The sequence below is a fragment of the Choristoneura fumiferana genome, chromosome 25 (assembly GCF_025370935.1).
Source record: "Choristoneura fumiferana chromosome 25, NRCan_CFum_1, whole genome shotgun sequence".
In the NCBI taxonomy this organism is placed as follows: domain Eukaryota; kingdom Metazoa; phylum Arthropoda; class Insecta; order Lepidoptera; family Tortricidae; genus Choristoneura; species Choristoneura fumiferana.
The window spans coordinates 2245839-2270392 of NC_133496.1; the positions used below are offsets into that span (position 1 = coordinate 2245839).

At 39.2% G+C, this 24554-nt stretch overlaps 1 protein-coding gene and 1 pseudogene across 1 annotated transcript; one reads left to right on the plus strand and one right to left on the minus strand.

Moving 5' to 3' along the window:
- Nucleotides 1–3389: 3389 nt before the first annotated feature.
- On the plus strand, nucleotides 3390–7991 carry LOC141442536 (uncharacterized; annotated as a pseudogene).
- A 3689-nt stretch (nucleotides 7992–11680) lies between these two features.
- Rpt4 (Regulatory particle triple-A ATPase 4) lies at nucleotides 11681–20763 on the minus strand. The gene is made up of 9 exons (XM_074107149.1): nucleotides 20572–20763; nucleotides 20228–20347; nucleotides 19578–19714; nucleotides 19140–19238; nucleotides 17677–17826; nucleotides 15853–15976; nucleotides 14702–14912; nucleotides 12876–13041; nucleotides 11681–11822 (listed from the first exon to the last, which is right to left on the minus strand). The coding sequence occupies exons 1-9, from the start codon at nucleotides 20675–20677 to the stop codon at nucleotides 11745–11747; spliced, it is 1191 nt and encodes a 396-aa protein (XP_073963250.1). The 5' UTR covers nucleotides 20678–20763; the 3' UTR covers nucleotides 11681–11744.
- Between the last annotated feature and the right edge of the window lie 3791 nt (nucleotides 20764–24554).

The window sequence follows — 24554 nt, forward strand, 5'->3', positions numbered from 1 at the left end:
CTTGGCCGACTAGTCGGCCGATTAGTCGGCTTCTTTACAACCGACTAATCGGCTAGTCGGCTAGTCGGCCAAAGTCATGATCGGCACATCTCTAATTAGGTTGATGCTCACAGTGGTACGGCCATGGCGAGAGAGAGGCAGAGAGAATAGAAACATTCTCTACCATAGATAACGTGACCATTAATTTTTTGATTCAGAGTGGGACATTAGTTTATTTAGGTCAATTAAGAGGTCAATCAATGAAAAAATTTTAAAAGTCATTTATTTAGAAAAAGTTAACTGTTATTATAGTTATTAAAAATTAAAAAAATATATTCAAAATGTTTATTTATATTTATCAGAGGAACAAATTTGCTTTAACACATCTGGTGATGCTTTTAAGTAAGAATGAAACTCTTGGGACGTTTTTTTATGCTCACCTTAGTTATCAACATCGCCTTTAGAACTGAATTTTCGCGCGATTTTTGAAAACGGGACAATTTCGCGTCCCGGTTTTCATTTTGGGGACACCGGGACTCGTAATCAAAAAAAGGGACAGTCCCGTTCAAAACGGGACGTCTGGTCACGTTAACCATAGACAACAATAAATTATGTACAGCATAGACAAATCCAACACGGTCTTTATAAAAACGTCTTAAATTAAGAACATTTACACGAACACTTTGTTAATTACTGCGCGTGATTATTTATTTTAATTCTTGTTTATTTTTTAACGAATTCACTGCCACCTGACTTCACAGGTGCCACCGACGCACATGTGCGTTCAAGATGTATGAATAATTATGACAGCGGCACTGGCGAAGTTCCGAAAACGCATATGTGCGTCGGTGGCAGTGAATGCGTAAGTTAAACCATGTAAAAAAGAAAGAAATTAGCTTAATTTGTTGAATGTTCTTAAAGATAACAAAATGAAAAATACACCTGTGTATTTAGAATATTTTCCGCATATTACTATGTATGTTACGGTGAAGGAAAACATCGTGAGGAAACCTGAACAACCCTGCGAAGCAATTCGATGGTGTGTGTGAAGTTCCCAATCCGCACTGGGCCCGCGTGGGAACTACGGCCCAAGCCCTCTCATTCTGAGAGGAGGCCTGTGCCCAACAGTGGGGCGTATATGGGCTAGGGTGGTGATAATGATATTACTATGTAACTACATTGTGCATGGCCCGCCCGACACGCTCTTGGCCAGTTTTTGCCAAGTAATCGACCTCTTCAATTTAATGTCTGTTTTAGTGCAAAGTTATTTTTATTCGCTGCTACCAGGTTTATTTAGGAAAGTTCCGCCGTTTGTTTTGGATGATATCCAAGCGTTCTTCCATTTTTAGGGTTCCGTAGTCAACAATAAAATACGGAATGAATTCCGAAAGACGATAATTTGACAGATTTACAGTCACCAGCCCCAACATCTGACACAAGAAAACGCACATAAATATCTAATACGATACGACCCTACATATTTCTAGGGCCTACCTATTTTCAATGGGCACTTTTACACGTAATTTTTTAAACTACCAGCGCTTTCGGAAAGACCAAGCCAAGAAGAATGCGCCGCAAGAAACTTGGCAGAAAGTCTTCTTTTTTTTCAAAATAAAATAATCCTACTAATATTATAAATGTGAAAGTTTGTGAGTGAGTATGTTTGTTGCTTCTTCACGCTGAAACGGCTGGACAGATTTGGATGAAATTTGTTAAAAAGTTAGTTTATAACCTGGATTTAAACATGGATACTTTTTATCCCGATATTCCCACGGGATAGGATTAAAATCTCGAACTAATAACCGCTGGGCTTATAGTCATGAAATTTGGTATGTAGATAACTCGACATCTGGACTAACACATAGGCTACTTTTTATCTCGATATTCCCACGGAATAGGGATAAAATCTCGAAATAACAACCGCTGGGCTTAGTCGCGAAATTTGGCATGGGTATTTTAATTTAACGTCAATAAAAACCACGATGTAATTTTTGGGAATTCCCACGAGAATTTAATAAAATCCCGGAATTTCAATTCAACTGCTGTATCTTATAGTTTACGCGTGCGAAGCCGTGGGTAAAACGCTAGTTACAAATAAAATACTTAAAAACTAAGTATTCAAATTAAAAAAAATACAAAACAAGATACGCGCGAAAAACAATAAGTACCTCTCCTTGCAGTCGGGTAAAAAAAATAATAATTATGCAGCAATGTATGGGGTGCCTTAGTTACAAAACTAAACACTAACCCCCTTATTCATAAACGACAATTAAACCTATTTTAGTTAAAATGCCGCTAAAATTCGTTTGTCCTTATCTGTCACTTTGACATTTGTATTTGTTAGAAAGGGACAAAGCATTTGTTAGTTAACATAGGCTTGTTAAGTTTTATGAATAAGGGGGTAAATATATAACACTAGATAGCCAGAAAAGGGGACCAGCAAAGAGCTGCATGCAGTGGCATAGCTAGGTATCCAAAGGTAGGTACTAATTTATTTATAACCTAACCAACAAAAAGTTGGAAAACATTGCCACTTCAAAGTTCAATATCTCAAAAACGGCTGGACCGATTTTGATAAAACATGTCTAAGAACCATCGCTAGAAACCCTGCTTTCAAATAAAAAAGAATCCGCATTCAAATCGGTTCACCCGTTTAAGAGCTATGGTGCCGCAGACAGACACACAGACATACAGACACACACTCACAGGCACTGCCCCGTCTAGCCCTCCGGTAGCTACGCCACTGTCTGCCATTTTCTATTCTTGAAAAACGTGCCAAGTTCATGTCGGACCATATGCAGACCAGGGTTCCGTACGCGGCAAAATATTCAAATTGTTTTCGACTATTACTCGTTAACTTGCAAAGCCTGTAATACGTTTTCTGTTATTTTTTTTGGTTTCGATTGTGGAGGAGGGGTTTAACGGATGTGTAAATTGGAAAATGATTTTAGATAACTTGTATTGTTTTTGAAAGGCATCCGACGAAAACTCACACTATAATTATTATGTTTCGTTTACGTTATTACGTTACGCATCCATAGTTAGGTCAGCGACTTACCTACATGTGCACCAATTTCCATCTCAATCGGTTCAGTAGTTTCGGAGTAAATTATTTATTGAATCAGGCGTTACTTTGCGGAGGTCCATATCAATGAACTAAATAAATTAGTAAATTATTTGTGACAGACGCATGGACAGACACACGAGTGATGTTATTATAAGGATTTCATTGTTTCCTTAAGAGGTACGGAACCCTGAAACGGTGTTGAAATAAATAAGTACGTATTTATTAATTAGTAGGGCGTCCTATCGGACGTGTTGGATATTATTGCACGTCTCGCTGTGGCAGATAAATGCAGGTGACTACTGACTGTACGATAGTTTGATATCGCGTCACGCCTTAAGCGGCAATGGCTATCGCGTATGAATTCGCCGCTAGAGGCGCTAGTGTAGCGTGAGGTCTCCGAAATGTCAAATCTCATAGTTTTTTGGTAAGCTACGCGGGTTTATTTATAATTAGAATAATTTTGTGAATATTTTGCAATATCTGAAGTAAATTATGGCAATTACGCGTTACGGGGCAATGAATGTATGTGTTTTGAGACAGTTTTGTCTTTCTGAAACTTATCCTCCCTTTATTTCCGAACAAAACGGGACTGTGCAACACTGTGCTTGCTCGATATTTTTAAGGTACGGTTTGAAGGTGTATTAAATATGATTTTAATCTAAACTTTGTTTTCACGCCCGTAAAAACAGACTTTGAAAGCCATACTTAAAAACCTCACGCAACAGTGCGCCATCTAGTGAGACAAAAAACGATAGCCCTCAGTACACTGAGTCGTTCGCCGCATGCTGCATGCTGACTCTTGTCCTGACTCGCGGGGACTATCTTACTTTGGCGACTATAATTTTTGTATATTTTTTTATTTTATTTAAGGTGCTTTGGGGTAATTCTGTAAACGGGGTTATTCATTTATTTAAAATTTCTCCTAAACGTGTTGATGTTTAACCACTGGCAGCACTTAAATGGACGCCCCATTTACCGCTCCTCGCGTCTCTCCAGATGATGCGAGGCGCTGACATCGGTTGGACGTGCAATATATTTTTTTTGGGTCGAGTGCATTTTCGTGCCAAAAAATTAAATACGAAATAACCCCAACACCGCTATCTCTAAAACCTGATAAGTTACAAGATTGAACTATTAATGTTATGACAAATAATCGTTTTTTGCGAATGACTGTGTCAGTCTAAAAGGCCTAGCTATAGTTTAAAATTTTTTCCCGAATTACCCCTTAGGGTTATTCCAGTGAAGTGATTCCCGAAATAACCCCAGCTTACTTTAGTATGGTAATTGTCTGAGGTATTCAAACTTTCAACTTTTCAAGATTTACATTTTTTTATTTGTGGTGTAAGGGGCCAACCTCCATCTATGGACCCAAGCCAACCTTACCTGCCCGTGGTGCACCCTGCCGTCTAACAGACTGGCTCTGGCAGCTGGCTGATTGCGGCATAGCGCAGCCAAAATCGGCACAGTTAAGTCCGGGCCCCGGATGGGCTGCAGCATCGGCGGTGCAATAAACTGTGCCCTACGATCGCCAACTCGCATGCCCAGTGTGGGGATTATGGGCAAACCCCTACCAGAATGAAGCGCACGGCAAAAGATGGCCCCCAGTTCCCGGTCGCCCCGCTATTCCTTGCCATAGTAGCGTTCATGGTAACGGGGGGCAGAGGATGCTAAGAATCCCGGGCGATCCAAGGCTACCTAAGTAAACTGACCTGGCTACGTGTAGAACGGACGGACTTTTAGGACTCTTCTAGCGCAGTTGGAAGTGGTGCTGGAGAACATAAGGTGGCATATTCAGGAGTTAAGTGAAGTACATAGAGAGGGAGAGGGCACCATCATCTTAGACTCGGGCCACCTTCTGTACTTCCGCGAGGATGATCAAACATCACAGGGTGGCGTAGGGTTCCTTGTTAATAGATCCCTCTCTAACAACATTAAAGAGATCTCCAGTGTGTCGAACGAAAGGGTAGCGTACCTGATACTTCGCTATCAAAACGATGTAGCATGAAGTTTATTTAGTTGCTTGCATACTTTCTTCTTTGAAATGATTATGGTTCACGCGAGCGAAGCATGCTCACTTGCTTGCTTGCATACTTGCTTGCAAGCTAGCTTAAATGATTGCTTAAATGCTTGCTAGCATGCTTGCTTGATTGCTTGCTTCATTGAAATGTTTAGGTTAGCGGTAAAAGCTAGTTCAAAATATAAAAGTGACATGGCATTTCTAATTGTTTTATATACTTACTAGTATATTCCCGCGGCTTCGCTCCTCTCCCCCTATTCTGCTATTCGGGCGGAGACAAACTCTACAATCCACACATCAAAGATCATAATAATCTGTCCAGCTGTTCTCGAGTTATAAATGGTGTAACTAATCCAGCTTTGTTCTATAATGTATGTAGATTTAATATTCCTTTGCGGCAAATTTTGAGAACCACATTGCGTTTGTGGGGTTATTTCGGAATACAGAGATTGAAAAAATCTGTAATATGGATATTACTAACGAAATAAAAATAAAATGAATGGGGTAATTTCAGCCTAAAAGAAATATGAACCTTGAGCCAAATTATAATAAAGTCCACCTTTCAATAACACGCAGAATACCCCGCTATATTCCGAAATAGCCCCTGTGCAAAAAAAATAAGTAACTAGTTTTTGAATACCAATATTTCCATAAATCGATCATATTTAGAAACTTTTTTATACAGTATATAAGATCGATTAGTGGAAACGACAGAAATATCCTAAGACTTTAAATATAATGTACCAACTCGGAGTAATTAACGAAATTACAAACGTCATGTCAACTCATCAAAAATCCACGTGGAATTACCCCAAAGCACCTTACAAAAGAATATAATATATTAAATATGAACTACAAACAACTACTTAGCTCACCTACGGCCTTATGATGCTGTTTATGCAACAAATGTGGGTTCACGCAGCTCTTCCACCTCCACCCTGTAAGAACACACAAACCCAACTATCACAAACACCACACTACACTGACTTGTTTCGAACTCGACCAGAGTTCATCCTCAGAATCAGAGTTTGTTGCATAGGCACAGCTATCATAAGGCTCTTCGCCTGATTGAATAAATTATATTTCGTAATTAATATGTAAGTGAAAAAACTATCTCTTTTTCAGATTCCTCGTCCTCGTAAGTTCTGGTGTCTACAAACGCATCCAAGAAGTGAAAGGCAGCAGCGAACAGACCAACAAGCAGCTATCCCAAGTCATAGTAGAGAATTTCCGCAAACAAACCGACTTCAAAAAAGTCAGTCAATCCGTCTTAGAGGGAGATAGAGGGAGAGTTCGTCTCGCACTGCATCAAGAACAGTCTTACACCAAAGCCTAACACCCACATGACTTTGTTGATAAGAAACTTCAATTTTATAAATATAGATACAACTGACACCTGCCAGGGTGCTTCGAATTTGGTGCCGAAGCAACAAAACGCGTCGGTACGCTTCAACCCGATAGTGCAGTCGAAATCGAATACTTTGCTGAACGAAATCGACTCGGAAATCTATTCATCAGGTACCAACGATATAGGGACCGATTCGAATGTCGACACGAATCGATCTATCGAGTCGACGTCGGATATCTATCCCACTGGCAGGCAGTATGACAGGGATAGAAAGATAAAAGGTTATGTCGACTTTTCTTGTTATTACGAGAATGTTGCGAAAGCAAGGAAAAATGGGACGCTGCCGGGATTCATTGAATGATGTTTTGTATGATGTTCTGGATGTAAACTTAGTATTTAGTAGATTGATAACGAAGGGTGGAAAGTGACCCATTTAACCCGAGATATATCTGGCGCCCGAACGAAGTGAGAGCGCCAATAGTTCGAGGGAAAATGGGTAATTTCACCCGAGTTAGGCACTACTTTTCATTTTGACTGTGAGGAAAGTAAAATAATACAAAAAAAATGAGAATAATAATTAATTTAATTTACTTATATCCAACCTCCAACGGTACCTTTTCGACCGGGCCACTTGCCACGGCTGACTTTTTTATTTTCCTTTTTTTTACGTCATTTCTTTTATTTTCCAGTTTTGGATCATGTTAAATTATAAATTTAAGAAAAATAGCGTATTCTGTCTGTACACATATTGCTGTGATTTTCTTCGTTTGGCAACCCTAGCGCCACCTAGTCATCAAGTAGAGAATCTGCAGCAAAATAGAATATTAGGTAACTTTATCATCTTTCGTCACGGAACAATATCAGTGTCGATGAGGGTAACAGAGGCGAAATATCGCTAGATGGCGTTAGTACCGTCAGCTCCGTTTGACGTTTGCTTGCGATTGGCTCATTTAATTATTTAACCAATCACGAGCAAACGACAAACGTCAAACGGATCTCACGATACTAAGCCCATCTAGCGATATTGAAAACGCTTATTGTCAGCTATTCTTAGACATCACCACACAAGAGTCACCGACGTTTCGACCACATCACAGTGGCCGTGGTCACGAGTAGACTCACTGGTCACTAGGTACTCACTACTCGTGAGTAGTCTCTTTAAGGAATAATCTAATCTTGGCATTATTGATAGTTGATGTATAAAGTGTGCCACTTGTGCCTTCCAAATTTTTAATAAAGCTTAATCTGTAAGTAATTTAGCAGTCAGGAGTCCATTAAGTACTTTGAAATTTAAATGATAGTTTTATATATTAAGCAATTTTTAATTAAACAAAAAATTGCAGCTGTCGTTGTCGGCTTGTAGAAATTTTGTGTACTAACACACAAAAAAAATATTGTTTAATTTAAGCTTTAACTATTTTAGTCGTATAGGTACCTACCTACTTAATATGTTGAAATTATTGTGTTATTAAAATAAATATTTGACGTTTTTCGTGTGCATTATTACATTAACCGTTTATCCCACTATAATATTGTAAATGCGATAGTTTGTAAGTCCGTTTGTTTATTACCTTATCATGTCTAAACCTCTAAACCGATTCAGATGAAATTCGGTATACAGATAGTTTGAGTCCCGGGGAAGGACATAGGATAGTTTTTGTCCCGGATAATTGCATAGTTCCCGCAGGATAGATAATCGAATTCTAAGCGGGCGGAGTCGCGGGTCTCGGCTAGTGAATAATAATAAAAAAAATATATATATATAATTCTAAAAGTCGGTCGTAGAGCGTATCCACTCTACTTTTTAAACTTTAGACAGCGATTCGATTCCTTGAAAATGCCGGGATAATACCTAACTAGGCTATTTTCTATCCAGCTAAGTAGTATATCACGATGTAAATCTTGGCATGAAACACCTAACATAAATCTATAGGATTTAACGTGCAAGAGAATGAGATAGAAAGCATTATATGTACCTACAATGTTTCTTATATTTATAATCTCCTCTTTGTGTGGTAGTAACCACACAAAGAGGAGATACGTTATTGTCTATTCTGTGGTGGTGCTTTGTACCCTCTCCTGTCGGTCTACCAAGACACCGAAACATAGTGGGGGTTTATTTAAGTCAGATAAAATTCCAATGATTTTAAAGTAAATGTTACATTACATAACAGCGATCTCTTTAATTGAGTTTCTGGACACCAATAGTACATTGTGTCTTAAGGGCGATAAATAAGGAATTACGAACGAGAGTCTAATAGAAGCCCGAAGTCGAAGACTGAGGGCATTAATGAGTCGATGTTTGTAATTCTAGTACCGTCCGTGCGACATACAATGTTTTTCCATCACATTTTGAGTAAAATTGTATATTTGTAAAAGAAAAACTAATATTTTTCATAAATTGCCGATACCGCTGGCTGCGCTCTTGGCAGCTCTTGGATAGGTACTATTATAATACTACTACTATTATAATACTACTACTATTATATATTATTATAATAGAGATTATTTACACTAATTAGAAATATACATGAATAAATAAAAAATGACGATTTTATTTACTTTTTTATGTAAGTATAAAATAATATTCATACACACATTATTATATAATTTACATAGTATCTTTTATTCTTATACCTATTCAATTATACAAGCATTCATTAACTTTAGACGTTGTAGGATTATTATATTGTATGCGATATAGGTACCACAACACCAGTACCACCAGTACCACTCTAATGAATATTTCAAACTGATTTAATTTCAATGTACTTAACATATTTTTTTTAGACTTCTCCCGTATTAACTTTTATTTTATTCACATAAGCTTTCGTTTCGGCACATGTCACGGACATCATGGCGTAGGCATATACGTAATTAATGAGCTCCACTTGGCCAGTATTCATAAACTTCACCGTCAGCTGCATCTGTACTGTCTGTGTAGCCCATCCGGCCGTAGATGTGAATCCCCATTCAGCATAGTATTTTTTATAACTGTCGCCGTCTTTGTATTTTTGAAGTATTATAGATGGAATACTGTGGTCTGAGGCTCCTGTATGGCCGCTAAGCTCACCAAAAGATATGACCTCGGTTTGCTCGTTCAAATCTTCATATTTCAGGCCCACGGTGTTAAAATTCCCCACGTTGAAAGTGTACGTATGATAATTCCCACCGCCACTTGCACACTTTTTAACTTCATTTCTCCAATCACCGTTAAAAACGTATGACTTGCACTCCACCATATTTATTGTTATTGTTGATAGCCAAATGACACCGCAGAATATTAACAGTTGCATCTTAGTTCTGACCGGCAACCCCCGGCGTTTAGCGAGCAGGCGGCGTCTGTATTGTGTGTTGGTGTGTTCGGGAATGACGGGAATGTTCGGGAGCGGTCGTTCTTGCCGTTCTTGTCTTAGAGCGTTTTCACACTATCCTATCCGATATGGACACCCGATAGCCGACAACATGTGCTGTTTTACATATTTCCGACAAAATCGTTCCGATACTCACAGACACTTTAGATTCACGCATAGCACACATACAAATACTATCGGCCGACAGCCCACGGGCGTCCGATGGTGCCGCCAACATTTCGGTGTCGGCTCCGATATCCGATATCGGGCCGGACAATGTGAAAAACAGGTACATATTTCATATGCCCCGATAAGTATCTTAGAGCAACGCGGGCTTCCTACCGGAAGGGAGTAGCCTTAGCGGTAGATTACCTTTAAATGTATTTAAATAGCAATGACACGATAACCATTTACTTACATGTAAATTAACACTATCTTTTTGCAAGCTTAATGTCCCAAATCTCTTTTTACAGCAGAAAACTGAACAATTTGGCATTTTTAGCACCGCATCGTTCACTCGCGCGACTCGATTTGGTCTAGTTTGAAATCTGAGCGCGCCTTGTTTTATAAAATTCGTATGCCCAGTTGGGCTTGTACTTTGACAGAGGGGAACGCGGCGAATGGCTACTCCCTTCCGTAGGAAGCCTGCATTGCTCTAAGTCCGATACGGATATCGGATCGGATAATGTGAAAACTCTCTTAAGTTATTTTAAAAACATTGCGGCGGTGGACGCAGCACGCCGCGGGCGGCGGAGGTCAGAACGACCGGGGCCTTATCTAGAGTAGCGGTAGATACCCGGCGCTAAATTTACTCGCACTTTGCCCTGCTGTCTTTTGATAGGGTTGGACACACAATGAGATAGTTCGTAATTAAGACACTAATATTTATTGATTAAGTCAGCGCGATACAATGTGCGATTCGTACCTAAGTAGGTAAGCCAGGCAAGTTATGAACATGCCACAGCTATCTGGCTTCCATCATCTATTACATTTCAGAAAAAACATGTTTACTTACAAAAATCTGCAATTATTAAAAAAATGTCGCGATCAGATTAGTGTCGGTAAAAAAGTTGATTGGCCCTATTATGTCTTTTTGTCTTTATGCTGTTTGATGTTAGTCTATGCGACGATTATGCTTTCAAGTTTTATGCCTTTAAATTTTATGCATGATAATTTATGCCTAAAGGTTATTAGGTAGGCCTATATCGATATTTCGGCTAAAAAAATTATTATCCGATATTCATTGTATGCAATCCAACAGTGAACCTCCGAAAACAATAAATCACGCCTCTCGTTTGCCTAGTTACCTAACGGAAATATTTAAGTACTCCACACGATTGCTACCTATGTATATTGAATTTTAATCGTTGATGAAATCTGTCTACTATAGATAATAAATTATACTATTTTAAACATACTTTGACCACAGTATAACAAGTTTTTACCTAGGGTGCTTTGGCCGTCCTTCGGCCAGTCCGGTAAAAAGAAAATGGTGTCACAAATGGACGTATTATATTATGAAAATTTAAAAAATCCCCGACACAATAAAAAGCCAGCAAAAATAAATAAAAAACGCCGATAAAAAGACAAGGAAACAGTAAAAAATAATTATGCACTACCTAGGTTGCCCGCGACTTCATCTGCGAAGAATTCGTTTATCACTATCCCGCGGGGACTATGCTGATTTCCCGAAAAATTAGCCTAAGTTAATTTAGCATAACTACCTAGTAATATTTTTTTTTATCTAAGCGTCGTCGGTGTCGGGGGACCGCTAGGTTAACAGGAAACTAAAGTACAAAATTGTCATTACTTGTAATAAGCGAGAGTAAACGAGTCTTGAATGCATTTTTTTTTTTACTTCTGACATACAACAGGTTGATCAAGGTAAAAGGTAGTAAAAATGAAATAAAAGACAGTTCTATTAGTACACGAATCCTAAACTTTTATTAGAGTAAATACATTGTTTATAGAATATAAAGTTTAAACAGGCTTGTAGTCAAGCTTGCTTTCCAGTTTCTTGTTGTCTGCTACCTTGCGGACTGCTTTCATCAGATCCTCCTGCAAAAATGACATGTTTAACAGATAGTTAAAACCGGTCAAGAGCGTGTCGGAACACGCGCTGTGTAGGGACAAATATGCGGCAAATATTCAATAACAAGTTCTGCTTTATTATTAAATATAAATAAATATCATGGACACTTGACATCAATTGACCTAGTCCCAAACTAAGCAAAGCTTGTACTATGGATACCTACTAAGCAACGGATAAAAATACTTATATAGATAAATAAATACATGCTTAAATACATATTAAACACCCAAGAGCCGAGAACATTCGTATTATTCATACAAATACCTGCCCCGGCCGGGAATCGAACTAACCACTTGGCCATCCGGTCGTCATATTACTCGCTAACTTGTAAAGTTAAGTCTGTCTTAAAGGTTCACTTCCCAATGGGTACATTATCACACTAACCTAACCAACAAAAACTTGGAAAACCCCCGACATTGTCACTTCAAAATTCAATATCTCAAAAACGGTTAAACCGATTTTAATAAAACATGTCTAAGAAATGGTTCTTGGACTTCACAAACAGACACAAAAAGAGTACTTCCGAATGGGTATGCTGTTACAAAACGTCCACTTCCCAATGAGTATGCTGTCACAAAAAGTCCACTCCTCACTAAGCACGCTGTCACAAAAGCTTACTTCCCAATGAGTGAGTTGTCACAAAAACTCTACTTCCCAATCCCAAGTATACCTTTTTTATTGGCAAAAAAAAACCGACATTGTCACTTCGAAGTACAATAACTCAAAAACGGCTGAACCGATTTTGATAAAATCTGTCCAAGAACCATCGCTAGAAAACCTGCATTCAAATGAAGAAAACCCCATTCAAATCGGGTCACCCATTTAAGAGCTACGGTGCCACAAACAGACACCAGGGTTATAAAAAGAGTACTTCCAAATGGGTATGCTGTTACAAAACGTCCACTCCTCACTAAGCACGCTGTCACAAAAGCTTGCTTCCCAATGAGTGAGTTGTCACAAAAACTCTACTTCCCAATCCCAAGTATACGTTTCACATTGGCAAAAACACTTTAACCCACCTGTATGATGTACTCCCGCTCGGCGCGTATGGCGAACAGCCCAGCTTCAGTGCAGACGTTCCTGAGATCAGCCCCGTTGAAGGTGTCTGACAGTTTGACGACCGCCTCATAGTCCATCTCGCCGTGCTTGGCTATCGGCTGGGCGTGGATCTTAAGGATTTCCAGCCTGCAATGAAGCAACAGAAGGTAAGATTATATAAAAATAATAATAACTTTATTTATTTCTTCTCCACCACCAAGTTACATAAATAACAATGTACATGTCCTATTTCATACCTAATTAGATATTACAGACTTGTGTGGGGAGACTGGTGCCCGAACTAGGTAGAACCTGTGTCAGGTCACCAGGTCTCTGACCTTCGGGTGCCCGCAACAATATAGACTTACATTTGATGTGTATAAAAACCTTGAGTATTCGAATTATAAGTAATTTTACATGAGATGGTAGGACGTATTTTTTTTTGTACAATAAGGAGTTTAGAATACAATACAAAAATGTGTTGTGTGTGCGTACGTGTAAGTAGCTAATTGTGGTTCTATGATTTGCATGTAGCAGGTTTTCTGTCGCATTATAATCCAGGCTCTGGAGCCAATCGGTTACGGTCATCTTACGTCGACTTAGAGTTAAGGGAGAGATAGTGACTTTGGTGCTAATTTTATTATATAGGAAACCTCCTGGGAAACAGAAGAATCTGTGAGAAAAACGAGTATTAAAATTTAATTGATCACTGACAAACATCAGAAAATCTACCCTTTCGGCGGTACGCCCATAATGAGAAATTACCACTTCTTAAAATGACCACTCCTTCAGTTCTTGTTAAGGAACAAGTGCGAAATAATTTTTTGGTAAAAATTACATTTTTAATAAAAGTTTTTTTGCTGACTATACTTTTTGTTGGCTGTACCTGTACTTTAAGTTGGTCGAATTTAATTTGCAAGATTTGATTGCAGACAGACAGAACGGGACAGGTGAAACTAAATAAACGCTTGTAAAAACAAATGCAGTTCTTTCTTCATCGCTGGTGAAGGAACTAGTGCGAAAAAAAGCAATACAAAGTTCCATCAAAGGAACAGCCAAAGGAACTTCCGCGAATAATCCGAAGCGAGGAGTGTTGGGTTTGGTTAGGTTAGGTTAGGTAGGAACACTTCTTTTCTTTTCTTTTTTTTTGACAACTGGATAGCTAAGTTGTTAGTGACTCTGACTACAAAGCTAGCGGTTGCGGGTTTGATGAATGTTTGTACTTGGGTCTTGGATGTTTGTATGTATAGATAAAGCGAAAAAAAGTTTTTACACGGGCTGAGTGAAAATCAATCTTATGCCAATGACATAATTTTACTATATTTAAGCATATATTTATCTATATTATGTATGTCTATCCGTTGCCTAGCACCCATAGCACAAGCTTTGCTTAGTACGGGGCTAGGTCAAAATTGGTGTAATTTGTCCCAAGAAGGTGGTAGGACCTTGTGCAAGGTCCGCCCGGATTGCTACCACCATCTTGCTCGCTAATCCTGCCGTGAAGCAGCAGTGCTTGCACTGTTGTGTTTCGGCGTGGAGAGTAAGACAGCCGCTGAAATTACTGGCACTTGAGGTATCCCATCTTAGGCCTCTAGGTTGGCAACGCATCTGCAATACTCCTGGTGTTGCAGATGTTTATGGGCCGTGGTGATCTCTTACCATCAGTAGACCCACTTCCTCGTTTGCCATCCAGTAGAATAAAAAAAAGAATACTCAGCGGCACAAAATTTGGCAAAATTACCTATAACTGCATACATTTGAGGGCCAGATTTTTTGCCGTTCAGTAAATTATGTCAACAAATCTTACCTAGCTTGTTCATTCGGCAGCGGTATCTCAATCTTCCTGTCCAACCTGCCAGGTCTCAGCAGAGCTGGGTCCAGCGTGTCAGGACGGTTGGTAGCCATGATGATCTTGACCTGCCCGAGGGAGTCGAAGCCATCCATCTGGTTGAGGAGTTCCATGAGGGTGCGTTGGATCTCGCGGTCGGCGCTGGTCCCTTCGGAGAAGCGGCGGCCACCTATAAAGAGAATCATCATCATCATATCAGCCGTAGGACGCCCACTGCTGGGTTTCCTTTAAGAATGAGAGGGCTTGGGCCGTTATTCCCACGCGAGCCTACTGTGGATTGGGAACTTCACACACAGCATTGGATTGCTCCGCAGGTTTCCTTACGATGTGTTCCTTCACTGTAAAGCTTGTGGTAAGTTTCAAATGTAATTTCGCACACGAATTTTGAAAATCTGGGCGAGCCCGGGTTTGAACCCACGGTCCTCTGCTTAAGAGGCCATAGGTCAATCCTCTAGTCGTCAAAACTGTTGGACTGACATAGCAATAATATGGAGGATTTGTTTTATTTCTACAGAGATCTTAAATAGGTTCTTAATGATAGCTAATAATAATAAAATAATTATTTTTATAATTAGCCCCTTCCAAATAAACATATATAACAAGTGTAATAATAGCCCTTAAGGGCTGTTTCACCATCCATTGATTAGTGTTAACTGGCGGTTAGGTGTGATGCCGTCTCTATTTGTTTTGTTCAAATAGACGGCATCACATTTAACCGTCAGTTAACACTAATCAATGGACGGTGAAACAGCCCTTTAAACTACCTTTTTCACAGGAACATCCAAAAAGTATGCAAAAAAAAAATAAAAAAAACCCTTATTTTTTTTAAATAAACTTAAAAACGACTACTACCTATACACCTAACCTATATACACTATATCACACACACACACACACACAAACTATATCACATCTATACATATATACCATTGTGGTGAACAATAAAGAGTGATTGTATTGTTAAAAGGAAAAAACACGTCTGTCTAGTAGTGGTCCAGAACTCTTATAAATACCTTAAACTTCAACAGTCGGGACCTATTATTGGGAATTTCTGAACTGGCCACGATTTTTCTGTGTGGCACGAAACAAAAAGCAATAAACAAACATACCAATGGCGTCGATTTCGTCCATGAATATGATACAAGGCTGGTGATCACGGGCGTAGTTGAACATCTCTCGGATCAGACGCGCAGACTCGCCAATGTACTTGTCCACTATCGCCGAGGACACCACCTGGAATATTCAGAATCAGAATCAGAATTATTTATTTGTAAAACATAGGTAAACAAAATACAGGTGGAAAAAAAATACAGTGTGTATCACTATGTTTTGCCTGTTGGCGTACAAATATAAAGTAAAAAAAAATTTTTATAATAGTACTAAAAATTTAAAAATAACAAGCAAATCACCATGCAAGAAACAAACTGTAATATGAACTAATGAAATAAAAAAATATAAGTGAGTAATAAAATGAGAGGAGGCCTGTGCCCAGCAGTGGGACGTATATAGGCTGGGATGGGATGGGGAGTAATAAAATATTAAATAATAAACAATAATCAATCTATAATATTTAAATAATTGCATGTCAAAGGAACTGTAATAATGATAGTTATAAATCATTGTCATTTAAAAAATCTTGCGCACTGTAATAGCATTTTTGAATTAATAATTTGGTCCGGTTTTTCTTCCGGTCTAATGTTCTTCAGCATACTGGAATTTTATTATAAATTCGAGGTGCCATTCCCAGTATGCTTCTGCGCATAAGTGCAGTATTGCACTTTGTGTTTCGCACCATATGCTTATACATATATTCATAAGATCATATTCATCACCGTCAGTCGAAAGACGTCTGCTAGACATCATCTCAGTCTATACAGGGTGATTTGGATGTGAGCAGGACGGATCCATATCGGCTTGCATATTGAAAGTCGGAATGATCGTTTGTCAGAATAATAGTTTGTCATGTTATAACTCTTTTTTCTCTGAATCCAATAATTGTTCAGAATGAGGTCTTTTAGACAGGCGAAAAAACGCTAGATGGCGTCACAAATTTGAATTCTGCGCAGACAATGACGCGGGCGACTATCTGTGCAATATAAATAAAATATTTAACACCATGTTGAGGTTCACTATGTAAGAAGGTCATCGTTCATCCACCATTACCTCTCATATTTCGTTTTCTAGATTTTTTTACCGTACAACGGCAAAAACTACTAGACACTGGCAAAATTGTCCTCCAATGGACAGAGCCATATTTTTTTAAAGAGACAACAACACCATGTTATGTTTTTGTATGCTAATATTTTAAGAAGCTCTAAATGTCCTTACTTACTCTAAGGGGCTGTTTCACCATCCATTGATTAGTGTTAACTGGCGGTTAGGTGTGATGCCGTCTCTATTTGTTTTGTTCGAATAGACGGAGACGGCATCTGATTTATCTGTCGGTTAGCGCTAATCAATGGATGGTGAAACAGCCCCTTAATGTCATGGGAAACAACCAGCAACCAGGCAACCTCATGGGAAACCACAGAAAACATTAAGAGCTTCCTTGCTTAGAGACAGTTTTTTTTTTATTCCACTGTATGGCAAACAAGCAAGTGGGTCTCCTGATGGTAAGAGATCACCACCGCCCATAAACATCTGCAACACCAGGGATATTGCAGATGCGTTGCCAACCTAGAGACCTAAGATGGGATACCTCAAGTGCCAGTAATTTCACCGGCTGTCCCGGCTGTCTAACTCTCCACGCCGAAACACAACAGTGCAAGCACTGCTGCTTCACGGCAGGATTGCCATGGTCTTACCTAATGAATTTATACATCAATATTGCATCATCTGACAAACGCTAACTGAAAATAATCACACCTCCATAATGCAAATTCACGTGATCTCAATATTTTTTTCTTCACATTCATCATAATTTATGTTATTACCTTCAAGAAGTTAGCATCGAGCTGCGAAGCCACAGCCCTGGCCAGCAGAGTCTTCCCGGTGCCCGGGGGCCCATACAGCAGGCAGCCTTTGGGCGGGGTGATGCCCACACGGACAAACAGCTCCGGGTTCATTAAGGGCAGCTCGATCACCTGGAGCAAGGGGAATTGATAGTTATGTAGAGAAGGAACTGCAACCTTGCCTTTCAGCTGCCACTTTTGTTTGACTCAACTCAACCATTCATCGTGCTACCAGTAACAGTGGTGAACTGGTTGTTCGACTTTGTTAGTCACAGCTGGTAGCATGATTGTGTTGCTCTGAGGATGTACTCGGATTGAGTTCGAAACGTAGAAACCTAGTGGTGGTGGTGATAGTTGGGTATTGTGCAGGCAGAGGGGCTACATGACCATGCATTTGTTGCATTTACTGCACCATTGAACAGGTCCAACAAATCACTCAACCACCTCTCGCGGATATCCTTAGTCAATACACACTCCATATCGAAAATACAAACTGAAATATAGATGCACAGAAAAACCAGAAAAATAAGACCAGCGCTGGGAATCGAACCCAGGTCCTCGGCATTCCGTGCCGTGTGCTATACCGCTACACCACCGCTGGACTACACTCCTGGCTGGGTTCGATTCCCAGCGCTGGTCTTATTTTTCTGGTTTTTCCGTACATCTATATTTCAGTTTGTATTTTCGATATAGGTTTTACGGGATGACCGTAAAAGTAACAAAAAAATTTGGAATTGAAATAAAAAATACAAAAAAAGATTCCAAAAAAACCAATCTTAATACACACTCCACCAAAAAATGTATTAAGTCCTCAATCTTATTACAATCCGTGCACATGGGGGATTGAACTACTTTCATCATATTTAAAAATTTATTTAATGGAACATGTCCTGACCGCATTCGAAAATTTGTTGCATAGATATAACTATAGTAAGGTCGCGGTTGAGCAAAATAATTATTGACAGTTTATTGGGAGAGACCTACGTCCAACTGTGGATGTCCTATGACGATGTTACGTTTGCACTACTATGGCATAGTGACTATGCGGTTAGCCACACAGTTTTAGTGTGCCTTCCCTCTTCAAAGTATCGCTTACGAAAGAGACGGCGCGCTCAAACCGCACAGTCAACGAATAGTCAGCAGCATAAGTGGATGAGAGGTTATGATGCTCAAAATGATCTACTCACGACTTTATTGCCACGGTAATTAAGAGTGTTTAGATAATTTTGAACACCACAATCACTCTCTACTTCTGCTGTTGATTGTAGGTGCCTTAGGTTTTTAACCCTTTGACGGTTGGTAAAACACAACAACTGAAAAAGTGCCATAATGGCCATGTCGGCATTTCGTGGCGCATATTTATTTATTTATATGGAATGATTTTCAGTTTTGTTTTGCCGGCTGTGGCCGACCGCGGTGGTTAAAAGGTTAAAAAGTGCACTCACCTCACGCAGTTGCCTGATCTGTTCCTGCAGACCACCAATGGCAGCATATGTGACGTCTCCAGGGTCCTCGTGGCTCATGTTGTACACCAGAGGATCCACCTGAAGAAATTAAAAATGTTATGATTTTTCCAAGATTATTACCATTACAGATGGCAAGGCAGGCCGAGGTGTTGATGGCAAGATGACCTGGACGCACAACTGAGAGAGTAGCCAGATCTGGCTCTGGATAGGGAGATGAGGTCAAGAAACGAGGAAATAGTATTCTAAAATAATGTGATTTTTGATATAATGTGTTAATAATTTGCATGCCTGCATGGACAAGGAGATTGTAACACCATTGATACTGTATTCTCACAAATAAATGATTCTGACTCTGACATAAAAATTGAGCTGGTTCATTTTAAAAGCCATTTGATCGTAATATCTTCAAGAACTTACCTCTCTGGGCAGATGCCTCATAATAGTTAGGGTGGTCATATCTAGAGCCACTCGGGTGCCCCCTTTGAGCTTGTTCTTATCCAGTTGTCTTCTGCAACCAACCACATAGCGAGGCCCATTTGTGGCTTTGACAATAACTGAAATATTTAAACATGAATATCTGAAATATCTGACGCAACAAAATGTGCATAAATAATTGATACAACGGTATTTCTAGGCCTGGTAGGATGTGGCAGATATTTTAGCATCCTTGCACATCTCTTATCTCTCTTATAATCACAATACTACTGTCAGATTTGCATATAGTGAAATTAATATATAAGTCATGGCACATCCCCTCGGACAAAGGCTAGGAAGAATAAGAAGAAGAAGGGCTACAAAATGCACAGAAAAACCAGAAAAATAAGACCAGCACTGGGAATCGAACCCAGGTCCTCGGCATTCCGTGACATGTTCTATACCGCTACACCACTGCTGGACAACGGCACAGACACGAAAAAATAAACTTAAAACCAATCTTAATTAGTCCGAAGCAAGCCTATCCGTCTATTTCACTATAAAGCTTATTATTCTACAAAATTATCAAGCAAGTTATGTGTTTTGTCAATGTTAAAAGATATAAGAATTATAATAATAAATTAAATACTAACATTTCTCTTCTGTCAGTTGTTTCAGCACTTCTCCGACAATTTGTCCAACGCTCTGTAAGGCTTTTAAGTCATTCTCACTCTTATCGTATTGTTTTGTGAGATCTTTCAACTGTTCTCTCACTGAAAACAAAAATAAATAGGTTTAGATTCACATACGAACAATGACGATAACCTACATAAAAATACACATAATTTATAAGAAAACACAAATATATATTTAACTAAAGGGCTAAATACATAGAAATCTTCCTTAAATTGCATTGAAATGGGTAAAACACTACTTTCTTCATACAAAAGTTGATGATGATTCGGCAATAATGGAATCGCGACGCAGATTTACTTACTATCTTTTAGCCTAGATTCGACTTCTCTGTGTTCCATTAACTTCTTTCTATAATCCTGGAACGCTTTTTCCCGTAAGGGATCCATGGTTGATGACCCAGCAGGCATTATTATTCAAGTTTAATTATAATTAAAAATCGACTCAAACTAAACATGCAATCATAAATTTCAAGTCATCTGTCAGTCTACTTAGTTTTTTTTTAATTTGTCATTTTCGCGTTTGCCTCGGATTCTTGCTATTTGATGATATTTTATTTGTACATGGCAAGACTGCATTCATATAATTAAAATGTCTGTTTCGCAAACTAAACGCTAGTAGCGCCATTTTGGGGGCTGCTACGAAGTTTGAATATCGAAGTTCGTATCTTACCGTCTCTTTTGCCACGATAATTTTGCACTTCGTAATACAGGGCCTGAATCGAAAGTAGAGAAACATGGAACATGGCTTGGAATTTCATGCATTTTTCCTCTGTAATTTCAGTTATTCGTAAATATTTTCGTTTTATGGAGTAAACATTAAGCATTAAGTTTGAATAAAGTTTCACACTCATCGCATCGCACTTGTTGCTCTTAATTTATCAGTCATGCATCTAACTACTCGCTCTGGAGGCCTGCATACAAAAATTGACAAAAGCAGGAGAACTGGGCAAGCTCAATGAGGGCTATCGCGTATGAATTCGCCACTAGAGGCGCTAGTGTAGCGTGAGGTCTCCGAAATGTCAAATCTCATAGTTTTTGGGTGAGACGCGGGTTTATTTATAATTAGAATAATTTTGTGAATATTTTGCAATATCTGAAATTAATTACCTATGGCAAATAAGCGTTCCGGGGCAATGAATGTCTGTGTTTTGAGACAGTTTTGTCTTTCGGAAACCTTTGTCCTCTTTTTTTCCGAACAAAACGGGGACTATGCAACACTGTGGCATGCTCGATATTTTTATGGTACGGTTTTAAGGTGTATTAAATATGATTTTAATCTTAACTGTTTTCACACCCGTAAAAACATACTTTGAAAGCCATACTTAAAAACCTCACACAACAGTGCGCCATCTAGTGAAACAAAAAACGATAGCCCTCATTAAAACAAGTAGGATTAAATAATATTAGACGTTGCAACAATGGCGTAGTGTAAAATCACTAGATAAACGCAGTGGCGTAGCTAAATTATCCGAACCTGGTGCAAAAAAAAAATTGGACTCCCAAAGTTTTACTAAGTACTTTTTTCTATCTCTTAAGGTTGTTTGTGCTTAAATAAGGCACTACCTATTTTTTTTAACCATAATCTGCAGGTTAGGCTGGAAACAGTGCACGAACGACAGTCAGCGCTGACCGTCGGTCAGCGTAGATATATCTATGCAAGTCTATGAATGCGCACACAGCTACGCTGACGGTACGCGCGTGATTTGGTGCGCGCGTACGGTCGGTCGAGCCGTCGGTCCGGCTCGTCGGTCGCGCGGCGTCGGTCGACCGACGAGCTATGTGATTGTATGGATGCGTTCAGTGCTTCGCTGACGGAGCGACCAACCTGTGAACTGTACACACGCGTCGCAGTTCGCCGTCAGCGTAGCACTGAATGAATTTTCGCAACCGACGCTTCGCTGACGGTCAGGACATACGGTCAGGACGTACCGTCGGTCGAGCACTGTTTCCATCCAGGGGTTTGAAGGCCCCGGTGTAGGTAACGCTTATTGGTTCGATACTACGTTACTGGATTAACGTCTATCTGCCGGTTAGGGTCTGAAGGCCCCGGTGTATGGTACCTGCTTATCGCTTTGATACTACGGTGTGGTACCGGAATAACGTAGTACGTAAAATAGGATTACGTTTGGCCTCAATCTCGCTTGATGGAAGGCGAAGATGAGGCCTAAGATGATACACGTTTAACATGTACGAGTATACAATCTCTTTCTACCCTCGTTCTTCACCGTGTAACAGAACTGGTGAAAACCATTAGGTGTGATTCCGAGTGCATTAGATAATAAGGCCCCTGGTCATTCATAAGCATCCCCTAACAGTGTGGCCCGCAAGCAAATTTTAAATGGTCCTTGAGCTACCTAATCCATTTCGAATTTATTAAGATACAGGGGCTACTACGAAATTCGAAAATCGAAGTCCGTATCGTACCGTCCCTCTCACTCTCGTATTAAATAATAAAATATAAGTAAGCGAGACGGCAAGATACGAACGAAGTTCGAATTCTTCGTAGTATAGGGCCAGGTTGATCTATTGAAAGCGTCTGTTAATCACTAGGATTTTTGTGCTGTCCATTTGGCCTGACTCTCAAAAAACTTGAGCAGCCTTACCCTAAAGAAATCCAAAATACCCGGACTTGTGTCATCCGCATCCATTCTGCGACCATTACTATTATCGGTGTGTGTGAACGTACCTTTACAGAGCGATGTTGTTAGTGTTGTGTGCTACCCTACATTTGACAGTTGTAATGATGATGAAAACGCGGGTAGTTGTGTGCCGGTGTCAGTTTCGTCGGGTACGCGCAGAGCGGCAGCGCGCAGTGCGCGTGTTGCAGCAGCCGCTGAGTCGCGTTGCTCCGAAGACGAAGGGCTACGGATTAGCCCGAAACATGTCGAGCTAAACTCGATTTAAGACGTGAGTTATCCGGGTCATTATATTTACCATTACTATTCTTTAGTACACCATGTGGTAGAGGATGAAGGGGGAGTCCGGGAGACTTGAACCTCATTTTACTCTTATGCCGCTAAAGTTGTAACCGTAAGTGGCAGGTACCCGATTTTTGGCATGTAGACGTCATGCCCGAATAGGTATCGTTAGGTGTTATTGAAATACTAATAAAATAATAATTGCAATTTTGGCATTTTTTTTTTATAAAATTGGGAATATGGCTCAAGTCTCCCCAACCCATGGGAGAGTTGATCAGGGGGTGCCGGAGATTTTACCATATATTTATTTACTAGCTTTTGCCCGCGACTTCGTCCGCGTGGAATAGTAACTTTGGAAAGTATTTAATTTATTTAGGGTACATTATGAATAGTCATCTCATAATCACGTGCCGAAATGGCAAGTTTAATAAAGATTCATCGATTTATCTTCGATAATGACCTTCAATATTAACTTTCATCCCCTATTTCACCCCCTCACAGGTCGAATTTTCAAAAAGCTCAAACAAATACAGACTTATTTCTTATTAAGTGCCTAAATGCCAAGTTTCATGGTTTTATCTCCTACAGCGACGAACTTCCACCATATAAATATCATCCCCTATTTCAACCCCTTAAAGCCTCTTTTTCGCAATAAAAGATAGCCTATGTTCTTTCCCAAGGTCTTTCATCCAAATCGGTTCAGTGGTTTCGGCGTGAAAGCGTAACAGACAGACAGACAGACAGACAGTTCCTTTCGCATTTATAATATTTATTAAATATTTAATAATTAAATATTAAATTAAATTAAATATTAAATTAAATTAAATATTAAATATATTAAATATTTTAATATTTAATATTATTAAATATTTAATATTAAATATTTTAATATTTAATATTATTAAATATTTAATATTAAATTAAATAATTAAATATATTAAAATATTAAAAGTATGGATTAGAGAAAACAGAAAAAAAAGAACTCTAATGTATTTAAAGTATGATTCAATTAGATTACATTACCCACCCACGCTATGTTTTCCTGGTCGCCATTCAATAACACATTGGCACTAACATATTTGTAAGTTAAGTATAACACAAAACGATTCCTTAAGCCTTAATGCCAGCTACAAAATTCTTACGCAACCTCACCCAGAATTCTAAATTACGTCGAAAATAACGTGACGCATCCACCATATTGCTCAGTTTCGCGCCTAAATATATTAAGCACGTGTCCTATTTATTTTTTCAGAGACGTGAGCGTGTCTTGTATGGGAAACATCGCAGACAGACGTGCCGGATAAAAATGAATATTGTAATCAAGAACGAGTACTCGTGTCTACGGCGTATAACGCTTTTACATCAGT